Source organism: Cherax quadricarinatus, chromosome 12 (genome assembly GCF_038502225.1).
Source record: "Cherax quadricarinatus isolate ZL_2023a chromosome 12, ASM3850222v1, whole genome shotgun sequence".
Classification (NCBI taxonomy): Eukaryota; Metazoa; Arthropoda; class Malacostraca; order Decapoda; family Parastacidae; genus Cherax; species Cherax quadricarinatus.
The window spans coordinates 8,405,608-8,423,232 of NC_091303.1; the positions used below are offsets into that span (position 1 = coordinate 8,405,608).

Here is a 17,625-nt window from a genome sequence, read left to right on the forward strand (position 1 = left end):
CTTTCAAGGCAAATGAAATTGCTGACCTAGAAAATGTACAGAGAACCTTCACGGCGCACATAACGGAGATAAAACACTTCAATTACTGGGAGCGCTTGAAGTTCCTGAACCTGTACTCCCTGGAACGTAGGTGGGAGAGATACATGATTATATACACCTGAAAACTCCTAGAGGAACTAGTACCGAACTTGCACACGAAAATCACTCACAACGAAAGCAGAAGACTCGGCAGACGATGCAACATCCCCCCAATGAAAAGCAGGGGTGTCACTAGCACGTTAAGAGACAATACAATAAGTGTCAGGGGCCCGAGACTGTTCAACTGCCTCCCAGCATACATAAGGGGGATTACCAATAGACCCCTGGCTGTCTTCAAGCAGGCACTGGACAAGCACCTAAAGTCGGTACCTGACCAGCCGGGCTGTGGCTCGTACGTTGGATTGCGTGCAGCCAGCAGTAACAGCCTGGTTGATCAGGCTCTGATCCACCAGGAGGCCTGGTCACAGACCGGGCCGCGGGGGCGTTGACCCCCAGAACTCTCTCCAGGTAAACTCCAGGTGGCACGATGACGCACTGACTGTTGCTATCCTTGGTGACTCGATGACGCACTAACTTTATTGGGTTATCCTGGGTGACTAACCCTCTGGGTTAAAAATCTAAACAAATCTTATCTTAACTTGCCCATCATGCCACGGGACACCGTAACGGTACACCGTAACGGTGCCCCGTGGCCTGGTGGCTTTATTAAGCTCTATGAACCTTTATGAAGCTCTCACTTCACACGGCGAGGGTCTGGGTTCGATTCCCAGCAAGGGTAGAAACATTGGGCGTGTTCTTTTATACCGGTTGTCTATGTTACCCATCAGTAAAATGGTACTTATAAGTTAGTCGACCGGTGTGGGTCGCATCCTGGGGCCAAAACTGCCCTAATTTGCCCGAAATGCTCTGCATAACAAGCGATTTTCTATACAGTAGTATGTCATTGATGTCAGCTAGGTCTGTATACCTTGTACATGTACTTGTTGAAGCAAAGATATTATTATTATTATTATTATTATTATTATTATTGTTATATCTTTGTTCCCATAGGCTCAGAGACCCTCGGCTTATGGGAAAAGAGTGCATCAAAGTTCCTTAAGGAGCTAGGCAAAAGACTCATTAGGGCAACTAGGGATCCCAGGGCAGCTAGCTCTTGTTTCAGCGACTCAGTGCTGCAATTCAGAGGGGTGATGCTTGTTGTATCGTGGGTACGCGCCCCAGTTCTGAGGAGCTGGATGCGAATTTTTATCGAGCCACCCATGTAATTTTTGACAAACACTAAGCAATATGTACTTGTAATGCATCCCTCAAACCTCATGTGTTGTATATGCCACCTATGTGCCCTCAATGCAAATTAGGTACTATATTAGGTTATGAAATATCACCCTGTTTGACTTAAATTATCCTTGGTAATTTACACTATATATGGTAATTTACCTAAATAACCTTACTTATGCATGATAGTTACAATCACCTAAATCTGCACTTACCTAATTGTACTTGCAGGGGTCGATTCCCAGCTCTTGGCCCGCCTCTTCACTGGACGCTACTAGGTCCACTCTCTTCCTGCTCCAAGAGCCTTATTCAATTCAAGTTTATTCTCTATAAGGGTTACAATGTGGGGTTTACAGGTTTTGGGTATTGTGTGGTTTACATGTTATAAAATACTAATTACAGAGGGGGCCACTAGGACACCTAGCATGGCTAGGCATTTCGAGCAGACTTAGATTAAATCTTAACCTATTAGGACGTTTCCTTAAGACACCTTCAAGGACCATAACATTGTATCGATCGCATCTGCTAGAAAAATGACAGGATGGATAATGAGAACCTTCAAAACGAGGGATGCCAAGCCCATGATGACACTCTTCAGGTCACTTGTTCTATCTAGGCTGGAATATTGCTGCACACTAACAGCACCTTTCAAGGCAGGTGAAATTGCTGACCTAGAAAATGTACAGAGAACCTTCACGGCGCGCATAACGGAGATAAAACACCTCAATTACTGGGAGCGCTTGAGGTTCCTGAACCTGTACTCCCTGGAACGCAGGCGGGAGAGATACATGATTATATACACCTGGAAAATCCTAGAGGGACTAGTACCGAACTTGCACACGAAAATCACTCACTACGAAAGCAAAAGACTTGGCAGACGATGCAACATCCCCCCAATGAAAAGCAGGGGTGTCACTAGCACGTTAAGAGACCATACAATAAGTGTCAGGGGCCCGAGACTGTTCAACCGCCTCCCAGCATACATAAGGGGGATTACCAACAGACCCCTGGCAGTCTTCAAGCTGGCATTGGACAAGCACCTAAAGTCGGTTCCTGATCAGCCGGGCTGTGGCTCGTACGTTGGTTTGCGTGCAGCCAGCAGTAACAGCCTGGTTGATCAGGCTCTGATCCACCAGGAGGCCTGGTCACAGACCGGGCCGCGGGGGCGTTGACCCCCGGAACTCTCTCCAGGTAAACTCCATGTTCACCCATCATTATAAAATGGGTACCTGGGTGTTAGTCGACTGGTATGGGTCGCATCCTGGGACAAAACTGACCTGATTTGCCCAAAATGGCTAAAGCTCCCGCGGGGCCGCGGGGGCGTTGACCCCCGGAACTCTCTCCAGGTAAACTCCAGGTAAACACACGGAGGGCCCGGGTTCGATTCCAGGCGGGTGGAAACATTTCGACACGTTTCCTTACACCTGTTGTCCTGTTCACCTAGCAGCAAATAGGTACCTGGGTGTTAGTCGACTGGTGTGGGTCGCATCCTGGGGGACAAGATTAAGGACCCCAATGGAAATAAGTTAGACAGTCCTCGATGACGCACTGACTTTCTTGGGTTATCCTGGGTGGCTAACCCTCCGGGGTTAAAAATCCGAACGAAATCTTATCTTATCTTATCTTATCTTATCTTATGTACTTACTTGATTCACTCAGCTTTGGGTTATCCTAGGTTCTCTACACATATGCTGCTATGTATGATAATTCTATGTAACTGTATTTGTGTATACCTGAATAAACTTACTTACTTACTTACTTACTTACTTACTTACTCACCTACTTAACTTACTCAGCCAGTGGTGCAGTCACACACTTTCTTAACCCAGATAAAAACTTAGTTCAGTTTTTATATTAAGCGACCAGTTTGTACAATGTAAACAATATGCCAGGCCTCACACGCTCTCACATAACTACAAAATATACCTTGTAGTTAATTTATCTCGGTAAGCTGGTCTCATCTGTTGAGTTAACTTACTCCCTTAATGAAGCCTTATTGTAGTAAAATAAGAGTGGATGAAATTTGGAGTTGTTTTGCGTAGGTAGAGGTGTAAATGAGACAGTGCCCCACCCAAGTCTCATGGCCGTCTTAGTTAACAGTTTCACCTGCCGCTTTTCTTACGATAATTTAAGATATGGTGGAGAATGTGATATGCGAGTTATATTCGTTTATGTCAATCATGGTTATGTAACTTCGAAAAAAACAAATTGCTATTTAAGAAGTGTGTTTCATTTCACGTCAGTGGAGATTTAGCTTGTTTATTTAGACACAGGTACACATGAGTACAGTTATCATACATAGTGTAAACTACCAAGGATAACCTCCAAAAAGTCAGATAAGGTGATTTATTTCCATTCGGGTCCTTGAAAGGATGATGCTAATAGCATTAGGTATTCCCAGGCGGTCACCCATCAAAGTACTAACCCAACCCAACGTTGGTTAACCTCGCTGATCGGATGGGAAGCTGTGCATTCAGCGTGTTTAATTTTATTAGAACAGATTAGCCCCCTCTTGAGGGAGAGGCTCTTGATCCAAGGAATTGGACCTGTCCACCCCCTTCCTAACCTGAATGTCTCCCATAGGTTATGTTCTGTATTATTTACTGTATTTCTGTATTTCCCAGTGAACTGATACCCAGGCCTCTCTGAAAACAAGTCACTCTGTTTTACCTGCTACTAGAAAAATGACAGGATGGATAATGAGAACCTTCAAAACTAGGGATGCCAAGCCCATGATGACACTCTTCAGGTTGCTTGTTCTATCTAGGCTGGAATATTGCTGCACACTAACAGCACCTTTCAAGGCAGGTGAAATTGCTGACCTAGAAAATGTACAGAGAACCTTCACGGCACGCATAACGGAGATAAAACACCTCAAATACTGGGAGCGCTTGAGGTTCCTGAACCTGTACTCCTTGGAACGCAGGAGGGAGAGGTACATGATTATATACACCTGGAAAATCCTAGAGGGACTAGTACCGAACTTGCACACGAAAATCACTCACAACGAAAGCAAAAGACTTGGCAGAAGATGCAACATCCCCCCAATGAAAAGCAGGGGTATCACTAGCACATTAAGAGACCATACAATAAGTGTCAGGGGCCCGAGACTGTTCAACTGCCTCCCAGCATACATATGGGGGATTACCAATAGACCCCTGGCAGTCTTCAAGCTGGCACTGGACAAGCACCTAAAGTCGGTACCTGACCAGCCGGGCTGTGGCTCGTACATTGGTTTGCGTGCAGCCAGCAGTAACAGCCTGGTTAATCAGGCTCTGAACCACCAGGAGGCCTGGTCACAGACCGGGCCGCGGGGGCGTTGACCCCCGGAACTCTCTCCAGGTAATCTCCAGGTATAGGTAATTTGCACATATTATTATGTAAAGCAAGTGTAATGATCCAAAGAGTTTGTAATTGTACCTGAATAAACTTGCTTGCTTATCCATTCAGTTATGTTGAGTGGTTTCAAGGTATTCTAGATGGTTTTAGCCTAGTGGTAATTACTACTACTATCATGGATTAAACAATGAAGCATGTATACTTCAAGTATTCTAATAGTGCTTTGCCACCAGGCGCGTGGCCTGGTAGCAAAAACTCTTGGTTCACACACTGAGGGTCTGGGTTTGATTAACGGCATTTGTGGAAATATTGGGTGTGTTTCCTTACACCTGTTGTCCATGTTCACCAATCAGTAAAATGGGTACTTGGGTGTTAGTCGACCTGTGTAGGTCACATCCTGGGACAAAATTGACCTAATTTGCCTGAAACGCTCTGAATAGCAAACAACTTTCTATGTAGCATTATGTCATTGATGTCAGCTAGGCCTGTATACCTTGTACATGTAGTTGTAGAAATGAAGATATTATTATTATTATTTAAGTGTTTGGCAATAGTAGATAACTGATCCTCAGTGGATTTCATTTGTTAATTATATTTTTAAATGTACAGGCTGGCTGTCACTAATCCGGCATCATCGGGACCTGTAGGGTGCTGGGTTAGTGATTGTGCTTGATTACAGAGTGGTTAGGTTAGAACGCACTTAACCCAGTGGCGATATTTATGCATCGGCGATTTCACCCAATTTACGCCCTATTTTTTGCCCATTCCAGTGCTCCAGTCTACCAAACTGATAGCTATTTTGCAAGTATTCCTTCTATTCTGTCAATTGAGTACAAGAAACACCCATTCACCTATTTCAACTGCCCAGTAAAGCGGTCAGAAATTGGTAATTTGGCCAATTTCACACATTTCAAAAGATGCTAATTTCAAAATAGGGTCCAGAATAAACAGTGCAGACATTCCTAACACTAAAATAATATTTTGTCTTCATTAGTCACGTCTCCAGGCGCCTTTTATACATATTATGCTTGCTTTCCGGTTTGAATTTTTATTCATGCAAAAAACAGAAGATTTACTGTTATGCAGACTACTTCATTATTGTAATAATTGTATAAATAATGTTAATCCATTCGTGACTGCGTATTAGACTGTCCAGTTGGACACGTATTGGATGGTTACGTCTTTTGTTTACTTTGGAACATCAGCAAAAATTGAGCATTTCTGCTACTATGAGCTCAATTTTAAGGTACTTTCTGGTGTTAAACCAATCAAAATTATATCTATTTCTATAATATATCTTCCATAAAAGACGAGAAGACAACCATACAAACCCATGAAAATACACCACAAAGTCGGGTTTACACCATAAACGCGGTTGCATTTTTTTCTCATTATGCACTGTGCTGCAGGATTTTTTTATATAGTGCACACTTACCAAACAGACCTATTCTCTCATATGCAGGCCCAAATTTACTGGTCATAGCTTATCTGAATGAGCTGAGCGCATGGCGACCGACAGTGGCTTCAAAGCCACCTTATCTTTTATGGACAATGTATGGCGCATGTGTTTTACACAATGAGAAGCATATCTTTTATTCATTGGAACCATAGCTAGGGCTAAAAGTGAGCGGGTTACAACAATAAATGGAGAAGAAACTGGAATGGCTTATGCAGCAAGTAGCTGCACCAAACAGTAGCGGTAGGTTGGTGTAGCGACCCTGGAAATTTGAAGTTATGCTAGCCAAAATTAGTGCTGGATTACTGATGGAACCAGATTACTGATTGCCAGATTAATGATTGGTGACCTGTTCTATATTAAGCTGGTTTTTCAGTTGAGCTCTTATTTTGTTGTGCAAGTGGTAAAAAGGTAATGAACTAATGAAACCCACCTAATTCAACCTAAAATAACATATTGTGATTTAACCTTATTCAACCATTGGTAGATATGCATCTTTATTTACATTTAGCTAGGTGTGTGATGTAATACTAAATGCTGAATGACTCATATGTGCTGTGCAACCAAAATAAATGTACTATTTTTGTTAATATCTCCCAGAATATCAGTTTGCACTAGAAATACTTTCATACTTATTCCATGATATACATAAGTTGTATAGACATACTGTCTTGTAAAATTTATACTAATGGCCAAGTTCTATTGAGTAATAGTTGGAACTATAGCCAAAGTTGCTTACTCTGTGTTCAGGTTTTTTCTTTATTCTTTAAGAGATAAGGAATTCCAAAATGGAAAATTTAAGAAGTTAGAAATAGTTCTCATATTGCTGATTATTGGCATCCTGTAATTGGTATCAAATTGCATGTATAATTCACACAATGTGTTTTAACCTCTAGGCAGGCATCATGGCAGAACGTAAATTCACACGTGCCTTGGGTAAGCCAGGTATGGCTGCTCAGGTGAGAGAGAATGTATCCCAGGCAGTCAAAGCAACGGCTACACAGGTAATTTTCCACTTTTGATGCATATAATTATTTTTCATGGTTAAATTATTTTCACCTCATAGAATTATATTAAAAAAATACTTGAATTGTTGTTTATACATTACAGGGCCAGGCTCAGTTTCTTGGTGCTTTCCTTTACTTGTTGATATTGCAGGTCAAGCCACGACTTGCCGACCCCATAGATTTTGAGGAGTATGCTTCTAAGAACAAAGTTATGCTGAATAATGATCCCCTGAGGGAACTCCTGATGTATCCTCTTGATGATATCTCAGTAAGTACATCTGTGTGCATTTTTAATTTAAACAATTGTAATCTGGATTATGGATTTACAGGTATGTACAGGTATATATTTATAGATGGGGTTGTAAGAGAAGTAAATGCGAGGGTCTTGGCAAGAGGCGTGGAGTTAAAAGATAAAGAATCACACACAGGGTGGGAGTTGTCACAGCTGCTCTTTGCTGATGACACTGTGCTCTTGGGAGATTCTGAAGAGAAGCTGCAGAGATTGGTGGATGAATTTGGTAGGGTGTGCAAAAGAAGAAAATTAAAGGTGAATACAGGAAAGAGTAAGGTTATGAGGATAACAAAAAGATTAGGTGATGAAAGATTGAATATCAGATTGGAGGGAGAGAGTATGGAGGAGGTGAATGTATTCAGATATTTGGGAGTGGACGTGTCAGCGGATGGGTCTATGAAAGATGAGGTGAATCATAGAATTGATGAGGGAAAAAGAGTGAGTGGTGCACTTAGGAGTCTGTGGAGACAGAGAACTTTGTCCTTGGAGGCAAAGAGGGGAATGTATGAGAGTATAGTTTTACCAACGCTCTTATATGGGTGTGAAGCATGGGTGATGAATGTTGCAGCGAGGAGAAGGCTGGAGGCAGTGGAGATGTCATGTCTGAGGGCAATGTGTGGTGTGAATATAATGCAGAGAATTCGTAGTTTGGAAGTTAGGAGGAGGTGCGGGATTACCAAAACTGTTGTCCAGAGGGCTGAGGAAGGGTTGTTGAGGTGGTTCGGACATGTAGAGAGAATGGAGCGAAACAGAATAACTTCAAGAGTGTATCAGTCTGTAGTGGAAGGAAGGCGGGGTAGGGGTCGGCCTAGGAAGGGTTGGAGGGAGGGGGTAAAGGAGGTTTTGTGTGCGAGGGGCTTGGACTTCCAGCAGGCATGCGTGAGCGTGTTTGATAGGAGTGAATGGAGACAAATGGTTTTTAATACTTGACGTGCTGTTGGAGTGTGAGCAAAGTAACATTTATGAAGGGATTCAGGGAAACCGGCAGGCCGGACTTGAGTCCTGGAGATGGGAAGTACAGTGCCTGCACTCTGAAGGAGGGGTGTTAATGTTGCAGTTTAAAAACTGTAGTGTAAAGCACCCTTCTGGCAAGACAGTGATGGAGTGAATGATGGTGAAAGTTTTTCTTTTTCGGGCCACCCTGCCTTGGTGGGAATCGGCCAGTGTGATAATAATAATAAAAAGGTATGTACAGTACATTGTGGTAAAATTAGCAGTCTCAGCAACCAGTACTGGGGATGGCAGTGTTGGCTGATGTTGCTGGTAGTGCTAGAGTGGATGTTGGTGATATACTGGTAGAACTAGCAATGGGTATTGGAAAAAGCAGAAGTTATTAGCAGTGGCAGTTAAGGGTGACTACTGGCACTGCTGGTAGTGTACATTAGCAGTAATAACTGAAGGAGACAACAACTCTGGTGAAAAGTACTGGCAATGCCCTTGCTTTAAGAATACTGTTAGAATAGTAAGCTGCATGATCATAATTCAAACATTGCAACACTATTGTACATAGAAAAACCTACTTGATTGTTTTGTACTGTATTTAAATCTTTGCAGCACTGTGTTGTACGTCGAGTCACAAGAACTTTGCAGTCATTAGCTGCTGTTCATTTGGAAGAGGAAGTAACGAACCCTTTAGTGCGGCAGTGCCTTGCAACATACTCACAAGACCTTACTACCATCACACATAAATACTTACCTTATTCTGGGTCTTATCTCCATTTACCAAGGTATTATGAATTTATATTCTTTTATCTTGCTTACTTAGAAGATGCATCATGTGCTCAAACAAAATATCCAAGACATGCCTCATTTAACACCTATAGTTGGTTCAACAAATCACTTGTGACTTGATACTGGCTGAGGATGGAGTGAAACATCTAAAGTTTCCTCTTCAACCTGCAGGTTATTTGTAAATTTTTTCTACCCTAGCATTGTGACTTTTAATTTTCATGAGCAGCTATAACTGTAGTGTAAGTTATAAGGCTGAAATTGCAAAATAAGCAAGCAAGCTTTAAAACAGTTTAATAGTGATTGTCAGCCTAAATATGTGAGATTAAAAATTTCCTCTGTAGATCATAATTACTTGGTTGTCCCCCTCAACAGACATACATTAATGTTAGTGAGGGGGTTCTTGTTTCAAGGAATTGAACCTATGCTCCAATTCCTTGAATTGAGCATTAATGCCTTCCATTCCTCAGGTGCTGTATGACCTCTATGGATTTAGCGCTTCCTCCATGAATATAATAATAATAGTAATTAACATAATAATAATCACTACTATGTGCAATTTTGATGTAATGAAAGGAAAGCAAATAAAGAGGCAATTTTGTATTGTATAAAAAATTGTAATTGACTTCCTGGCTTCAGATTACCCCGTGTCGATGATCTGAAGGAACAAGTTTATGAAGTGGACACTGACATTGAACAAGGGGATCTTGTAAGTATTGTCTTCTCTTCCTTCTCCTTTTATCCTTATTCTTCCTCTTATTCCTCCTATTCCTTCTGTTCATCCTATTCCTCCTTTTCCTTCTCCTTCTTTCTCTCCTCGTCCTTACCCTCCTCCTCCTTGTCCTCATCTTCCTCCTTGTCCTCGTCATCCGCACCATTCCCCTCTTCATCCTCCCCTCTTCCTCCTCTTCTCCTGAATCCTCCTCTTCTCCTGCCTTCCTCTTCTGTTTCCTCCTCCTCCTCTTCCTTTCTTGCCTCCTCCTCCTCCTCCTCCTTTCCTGCTTCTTTCTCCTCTCTTCCTTTCCTGCTTCCTTCTCCTCTCTTCCTTTCCTGCTTCCTTCTCCTCTCTTCCTTTCCTGCCTCCTCCCTCCCTCCCTCCCTCCCTCCCTCCCTCCCCTCCCTCCCTCCCTCCCTCTCTTTCTCTCTCCCTCCCTCTCTTTCCCTCTCCCTCCCTCCCCCTCTCACCCTCCCTCCCTCCCACCCTCCCCTCCCTCCCTCCCTCCCTCCCTCCACTCCCTCCCTCCCTCCCTCTCTCCCTCCCTCCCTCCCTCCCTCCCTCCTCTTCTGTTTCCTCCTCCTCCTCTTCCTTTCTTGCCTCCTCCTCCTCCTCCTTTCCTGCTTCTTTCTCCTCTCTTCCTTTCCTGCTTCCTTCTCCTCTCTTCCTTTCCTGCCTCCTCCCTCCCTCCCTCCCTCCCTCCCTCCCTCCCTCCCTCCCTCCCTCCCTCCCCTCCTCCCTCCCTCCCTCCCTCCCCCCCCCTCCCCCCCCTCCCTCCCCTCCCTCCCTCCCCTCCCTCCCTCCCTCCCCCCCTCCCTCCCTCCCCTCCCCTCCCTCCCTCCCTCCCTCCCTCCCTCCCTCCCTCCCTCCCTCCCTCCCTCCCCTCCCTCCCTCCCCTCCCTCCCTCCCTCCCCTCCCTCCCTCCCTCCCTCCCTCCCTCCCTCCCTCCCTCCCCTCCCTCCCTCCCTCCCTCCCTCCCTCCCTCCCCTCCCCCTCCCCTCCCCTCCCCTCCCTCCCCCCTCCCTCTCTCTCTCTCTCTCTCTCTCTCTCTCTCTCTCTCTCTCTCTCTCCCTCCCTCCCTCCCTCCCTCCCTCCCTCCCTCCCTCCCTCCCTCCTCTTCCTCTTCTTCCTCTGCTTCCTTCTTCTTCCTCTTTGATGCTGTTTTCATATCATGGGAAATTAGTACCATTGTTCTTTAGCAGAATATTCACTGCAATATTTTAATGTGTTGACTTGTCAACAGAATAGTATTAATATGCATGACTATAATAGTTGATCCAAAATTATTATGTTATTCTGCCTCGTCTACAGAATATTTTATTTAAAGGTATAACATTTTATATAAAAGGTAATTTTTTTAATACACAGTTAATTATTTTTTATATTTTTCAGGCTATATTGACAAATGGTGAGAATATATTAAAGAAAGGTTACCTCCTGAAGGGTCCAGAAAGTGGAAATGAGAAGATATTTGGCAATTTCTCTTCCAAGACCTTTAAGAGAAGATTTGCATGTCTAAGGTTAGTTACTGTAGTAAATTTAAATATAGTACCTTTTTTTTTGTTCAGGGTAGTAGGTTGGTAGACAGCAACTGCCCAGGGAGGTACTACCGTCCTGCCAAGTGAGTGGAAAACGGAAACCTGTAATTGTTTTACAGGATGGTAGGATTGCTGGTGTCTTTTTTCTGTCTCATAAACTTTCAAGATTTCAGGTACGTCTTGCTACTTCTACTTACACTTAGGTCACACTACACATACATGTACAAGTATATATATACACACACCTCTGGGTTTTCTTCTATTTTCTTTCTAGTTCTTATTCTTGTTTATTTCCTCTTATCACCATGGGGAAGTGGAACAGAATTCTTCCTCCGTAAGCCATGCGTGTTGTAAAGGCGACTAAAATGCCGGGAGCAAGGAGCTAGTAACCCCTTCTCTTGTATAGATTACTAAATTTAAAAAGAGAAACTTTTGTTTTTCTTTTTGGGCCACCCTGCCTCGGTGGGATACGACCAATTTGTTAAAAAAAAAAAAAAAATTGTACTATATTGGCCATCTCCAACTAAAGAGATTGCCAGTCACCATCATACATTTAATAGTTGTCTTGCCACAAACATCACATTTCAAATGACCCCTCCGAACTTTAATATCCCAGAGCTCCTGCAGATTGTAGGCACTATTCTTCCTGCTTCCAGAACTCAAGTCCAGCTTTCCAGTTTCCCTGAATCCCTTCATTAATGTTAACTAGCTCTGCAATAGCACATCAGATCCCTAAAACTGTGGGTTCTTGTTCATCTCAACCTAACATGCTCACACACTGAAAACCTCCATTTCACCATCCCTCCAACCCGTCTTCCTCTCGAGGATTTACTCGCCTTTTGGTCATCCTGTGCCGCTTCTTCCTCTCTAAATACTCGCACCACCTCAGTGGCCGCTCCTCCACGCTCTGAATAATGCTTTTCTTCATTGTACACTTTCTAATTTTTGTGCTTCAAATTCTGTGCATAATATTCACACTATATATTTTCTTTCTTTTTGGGTCACCCTGCCTCGGTGGGAAATGGCCAACGTGTTGAAAAAAAATAAATTTCTGAAACGTGATGTCTTCATTGCCTCCAGCCTCTTCTTCATTGAACTGTTTAAAGCCCATATCTCTCACTCATATAACAGGGTTAGTACCACTATACTCTGATACATTCCTCATTTTGCCTACATAGATAAACATCTCTCCATGGGGAAGTGGAACAGAATTCTTCCTCCATAATCCATGCATGTCGTAAGAGGCGACTTAAATACCGGGAGCAAAGGGCTAGTAACCCCTTCTCCTGTATATACAGTGGACCCCCGCTTAACGATCACCTCCAAATGCGACCAATTATGTGAGTGTATTTATGTAAGTGCGTTTGTACGTGTATGTTTGGGGGTCTGAAATGGACTAATCTACTTCACAATATTCCTTATGGGAAAAAATTCGGTCAGTACTGGCACCTGAACATACTACTGGAATGAAAAAAGTTCGTTAACCGGGGGTCCACTGTATATTACTAAATTTAAAAGGAGAAACTTTCGTTTTTCCTTTTGGGCCACCCCACCTTAGTGGGATACGGCTGATACGTTGAAAGAAGAAGAAGATAAACATCTTGCCTAGGAAATGGGTGGTAACCAAATTTGATCCAAAAAAGTGGAGAGTAACTTCAGTTCATAATAGGAAATGTAAAGTATAAATTTTTATTGCAGGCAAGAAGTTGATGGCACTTACCTCCTTGAATTTCATAAAGATGAAAGAAAACATGACCCTAAAGGGACTATTGTGATGGACTTCTGCACACAAATATCCAAAGTGAGTATGAATATCTCACAGATCTGTATGCAGTGTGCATGGTTATAAGTCTGTTATTATTACCTCTATTGCAGTATACGTGTATAGTAATGGAGAGTACGGTTTGTAAAGCTCTTAGGTTCCCAACCCAGTGAGATACGTGAAAATTGCTGACGGGTGGAAAAGTGTTTTTTTTTATTATTGAATGCATCTAAAATGCCTGGTAACATATTTATATTATTTTGTTTGATCAGGTAGTCACACAGGCTGTCTGGCCACTGGCCAGTATGAAGGAATAAGACTTTTGTACCCCTTTTAAGAGTCATAAGTTTAGTGTTTGTGGGTGACCAGAATCAACTGGTCTGTCTGCTGTAGTTTATTCTTCATGTATCTTAACTAACAGTACATATATTATCAAAGACTCACATCTGTATTTATTATGTGGTTGTGCTGGTTTATTCGTCAGGGTGAATTTCCTGACACGGGTCTTTGTCTTGTGATAACCCTTTCAGTGAGGTTCGCACTGTGACGATGGAGGTCCAAAATGGAGTTGTTGGTCCTATGGTCGGCTATAACAGCAGCAGCTGCTGGCTTATTGATGTTGCAGTTGTTATTGTTTTAAGTGGTCACATACTATGTTCGTCAATTTAAACTTCATACCCATAATTTAAAATGATATACTTTATTATTTTTTTTATTTAAGAAATAAACATTTTGCTGTATGATTGATTTCTTCTTGTAACAACTTAATCTGCTAATTATTTGGTATGCATCTTCTACCATGGCAATATTGTTTGAGTGTCCTTTAACCCTTTGACTGTTTCGGCTCTATATATACTTCTTACGAGCCAATGTTTCTAACGTATTAATATACATAAATTCTAGCAGCTTCAAATCAAGCGGGAGAAAGCTGGTAGGCCTACATGTGAGAGAATGGATCTCCATGGTCAGTGTACATAGTATAAAAAAAATCGGGGAGCCAGTGGTGCATTGTGGGAATGCCACTTCAGTAGTCCTTGTTCGGCATGCAAAGTGGTAAGAAATATCTGACTCCCCAGCGAATCTGGGCCTCTTCTCTTCCCAAGTAATAGATCGAACACAGATGGAAGTGTCAGTGAAGATGAATTTCATGGTTTTGAGGAGTTTGTGACCGAAAGCAATGCCCAGGATACCAGAAGAAAGAAAGAAAAAGAAAGAAAGAAAGGTAGGTAGGTAGGAAAGAAGGAATGATGACACACAACCATTTACCTGGGATAACTACCTAACACAACTGCCTGCTACTATGTACTTTGAAGAAAACTGCTCAAATGAGGTGTTTTGTCCGCACATACAAAAAAAAAAACGCCCACAAAAACGCAGAGACACTCGTTTCATGTAAGAGGAGTGTAAAACACCATTGTGTATGAAACCATGTTTCAAAGAGTTCCACAAGCTGCAGCACTTCTAGGAACATGTCCAGCGACTGGACATTTGTATATACATTGCACCTTACTTTGGTCTCACAGGCCATATAAGTTACCTGAAAAAAAAGTGGAAAAAACAAGAAACCTTTGAATGGGAGTAAAAAAAAGTTTACTGAGTGAGCGGCATTCACCGTTGTTGCCATACGCGGCTCATTTTTTGCCAACTTTATGCCTCTATATTTCGTTAAGTACTGATTGCAAAAATTTTTTTTAGGCCTAAAACACTTAGCAAATTAATCGTAACATTTTGGTAAGAAAAAATAATTTTTTTATTTTTCGAATATTTTTCGACATAGGAGGACAGTTTCAGAAATGAGCTTGCGACAGTCGAAGGATTAAACTAGTCATTTTCCATTGCAACCTACAGATGTATCATGCTTATAGCTGGTAAAAATAAAATTGAGACATACATGTCATATGTTTTGAGAATTCTTTTGAAGTCAGGCTTCATTGTTGACTTCTTGGTTAATCAAGCTGTTGCTGCAAGTGGCCTGCAGGCCTACATATCCATCACGACCTGGTTACTCCTGCAGGAAGTGGCCAAATTTCTTCTTGAAATCGTCTGTCTTTATTAATGTTGCAGTTTAAAAACTGTAGTGTAAAGCACCCTTCTGGCAAGACAGTAATGGAGTGAATGATGGTGAAAGTTTTTCTCTTTCGGGCCACCCTGCCTTGGTGGGAATCGGCCAGTGTGTTAATAAAAAAAAATAAAATATTGTAAGTAGACTAAGATATTTTACAGTTGGATAAGAAATTTATAATTATTTAAAATAATATTTTTACAGTTGGATAAGAAATTTATAATTATTTAAAATAAATTTTTTGCATTTTCAGAATCCACGGCGTGGGAAGTGCTGCTTTGAGTTGCATATATCCGAATGTGGAAAGTCTGTCATGTTATCTGCAGAGAGTGAGGCTGACTTAGAGGACTGGATGGACAAACTCACTCGAGTTATTCATGCTGACAAACCTCTGGATGAGTCCAGAACAGAAAGAGGTGTGATTATGATTAGGCAATTTAAAGGAAAAATATATTGGCTTGATACTGCTTGTTTTATAAGCCATATTTATGCTAGAAGTATAAAAGTTCAGTACTTTTGTATGTTATATTTATTGCATTCTTGTTTGTCTCATTTTGGGGTTACTGTTTCTGAGTACTTCAACACTGTAATTAGGCCATTTGAGAAAAATGCATACCAACCATTTAAAATTTCCAGTACTCTGTTTACACTTGTTTACCTTGTAAATCAGGAATAATTAGTAACATATGTACAGGCTCAGCTTATCAACAGTGCACTATCTTGATACAATCAGGAACCAGTTTTTCTTCCTTACTGTCTCTTGTCTCATGCAGTATTTACCTTGATCTTAAGAGTGAGCCTGCTTTCAATTATCAGCTGTATTATCTCATAATTTGATGATTTTGTGTTTGTATGCCTTCATTTACGATTGAAACTTGAAAGACCCCAGCGCTATTTTTTTTTCATCAAACCGACCATATCCCACTGAGGCATTGACCTGAAAAGAATAACGAAAGTTTCTCTTTTTAAATTTAGTAATGTATACAGGAAAAGGGGTTACTAACCCCTCGCTCCTGGCATTTTAGTCGCCTCTTACAACACACACGGCTTACAGTGGAAGAATTTTGTTCCACTTCCCATGGAGATAAAAGGAAATAAACAAAAAACAAGAACTAGTAAGAAAATAGAAGAAGCCCAGAGGGGTGTGTACATGTATGTGTAGTGTGACTTAAGTATAGGGAGAAGAAGCAAGATGTACCTGAAATCTTGCGTGTTGATGAGACTGAAAAAAGACACCAGCACTCCTTTCTTTCTTTCACTGAAGCAGGGTGACCTAAAAGGAAAAATGAAAGTTTCTCTTTCTAAATTTAGTAATGTATATAGAAGGGGTTACGAGTCCCTTGCTCCTGGCATTTTAATCGCCTCTTATGACATGCATGGCTTATGTAGGAAGAATTCTGTTCCACTTCTCCATGGAGATAAAAGGAAATAAACAAGAACAAGAACTAATAAGAAAAGACAAGAAATCTCAGAGGAGTGTGTGTGTATATATATGCTTGTACATGTGTGTGTAGTGTGATCTAAGTGTAAGTAGAAGTAGCAAGATGTACCAGAAATCTTGCATGTTTATGAGACAGAAAAAAGACACCAGCAGTCCTACTATCATGTAAAACAATTACAGGCTTCCATTGTACATTCACTTGGCAGGATGGTAATAACTCTCTGGGTGGTTGCTGTCTACCAACCTACTACCCAGCAACACTAATTATAAATATTTAAATTTTGAGCTTATTAGAAATGGACCTGGCCCAGTAGCTGGGTCCATACACTTGGTGTCTCCATAGTGTGAGTTCAAGGGTTCCAATCTATAGCCTTACATATGCTTTTTTTTTTTTAAAGTTTACTGCATATACCAGGTAAAGTATATGGTAGAGTTATTATTGAAAGAATTAGAGGTAAGTTAGAGAGCATGATTGCAGATGAGGAGGCAGGCTTTAGAATGGGTAGGTGATGTGTAGATCAGGTGTTTACATTGAAGCATATATTTTTTTTTTTTTCAACAAACCGGCCGTATCCCACCAAGGCAGGGTGGCCCAAAAAGAAAAATGAAAGTTTCTCTTTTTAAATTTAGTAATTTATACAGGAGAAGGGGTTACTAGGCCCTTGCTCCCGGCATTTTAGTCGCCTCTTACAACACGCATGGATTACGGAGGAAGAATTCTGTTCCACTTCCCCATGGAGATGAAGCATATATGTGAGCAGTATTTAGATAAGGGTAGGGAAGCTTTCATTGCATTTATAGATTTAGAAAAGGTATATGATAGAGTGGATAAGGGAGCAATGTGGCATATGTTGCAAGTGTATGGAATAGGTAGTAAGTTACTAAATGCTGTAAGGAGTTTTCATTAGGAAGTGAGGCTCAGGTTAGGGTGTGTAGGAGAGAGGGAGATTACTTCTCAGTAAAAGTAGGTC

At 41.7% G+C, this 17,625-nt stretch overlaps 1 protein-coding gene and 1 pseudogene across 9 annotated transcripts in view; one reads left to right on the forward strand and one right to left on the reverse strand.

Annotated features, from left to right (window-relative positions):
- Positions 1–3,167: 3,167 nt before the first annotated feature.
- The window catches only part of Ziz (dedicator of cytokinesis protein Ziz), a 165,901-nt gene continuing 151,443 nt past the window's right edge, over positions 3,168–17,625 (forward strand). For all 9 annotated transcript variants that reach the window (XM_070084220.1, XM_070084222.1, XM_070084223.1 and 6 more), the window contains exons 1-8: positions 3,168–3,260; positions 7,006–7,113; positions 7,268–7,384; positions 8,963–9,135; positions 9,776–9,845; positions 11,244–11,371; positions 13,088–13,190; positions 15,467–15,629. In XM_070084220.1, coding sequence (XP_069940321.1) covers positions 7,015–7,113; positions 7,268–7,384; positions 8,963–9,135; positions 9,776–9,845; positions 11,244–11,371; positions 13,088–13,190; positions 15,467–15,629 — 853 coding nt within the window. In that variant the 5' untranslated portion in view covers positions 3,168–3,260; positions 7,006–7,014. The remainder of the gene's footprint in view (positions 3,261–7,005; positions 7,114–7,267; positions 7,385–8,962; positions 9,136–9,775; positions 9,846–11,243; positions 11,372–13,087; positions 13,191–15,466; positions 15,630–17,625) is intronic.
- Positions 3,690–3,811, reverse strand: LOC138852620 (5S ribosomal RNA; annotated as a pseudogene).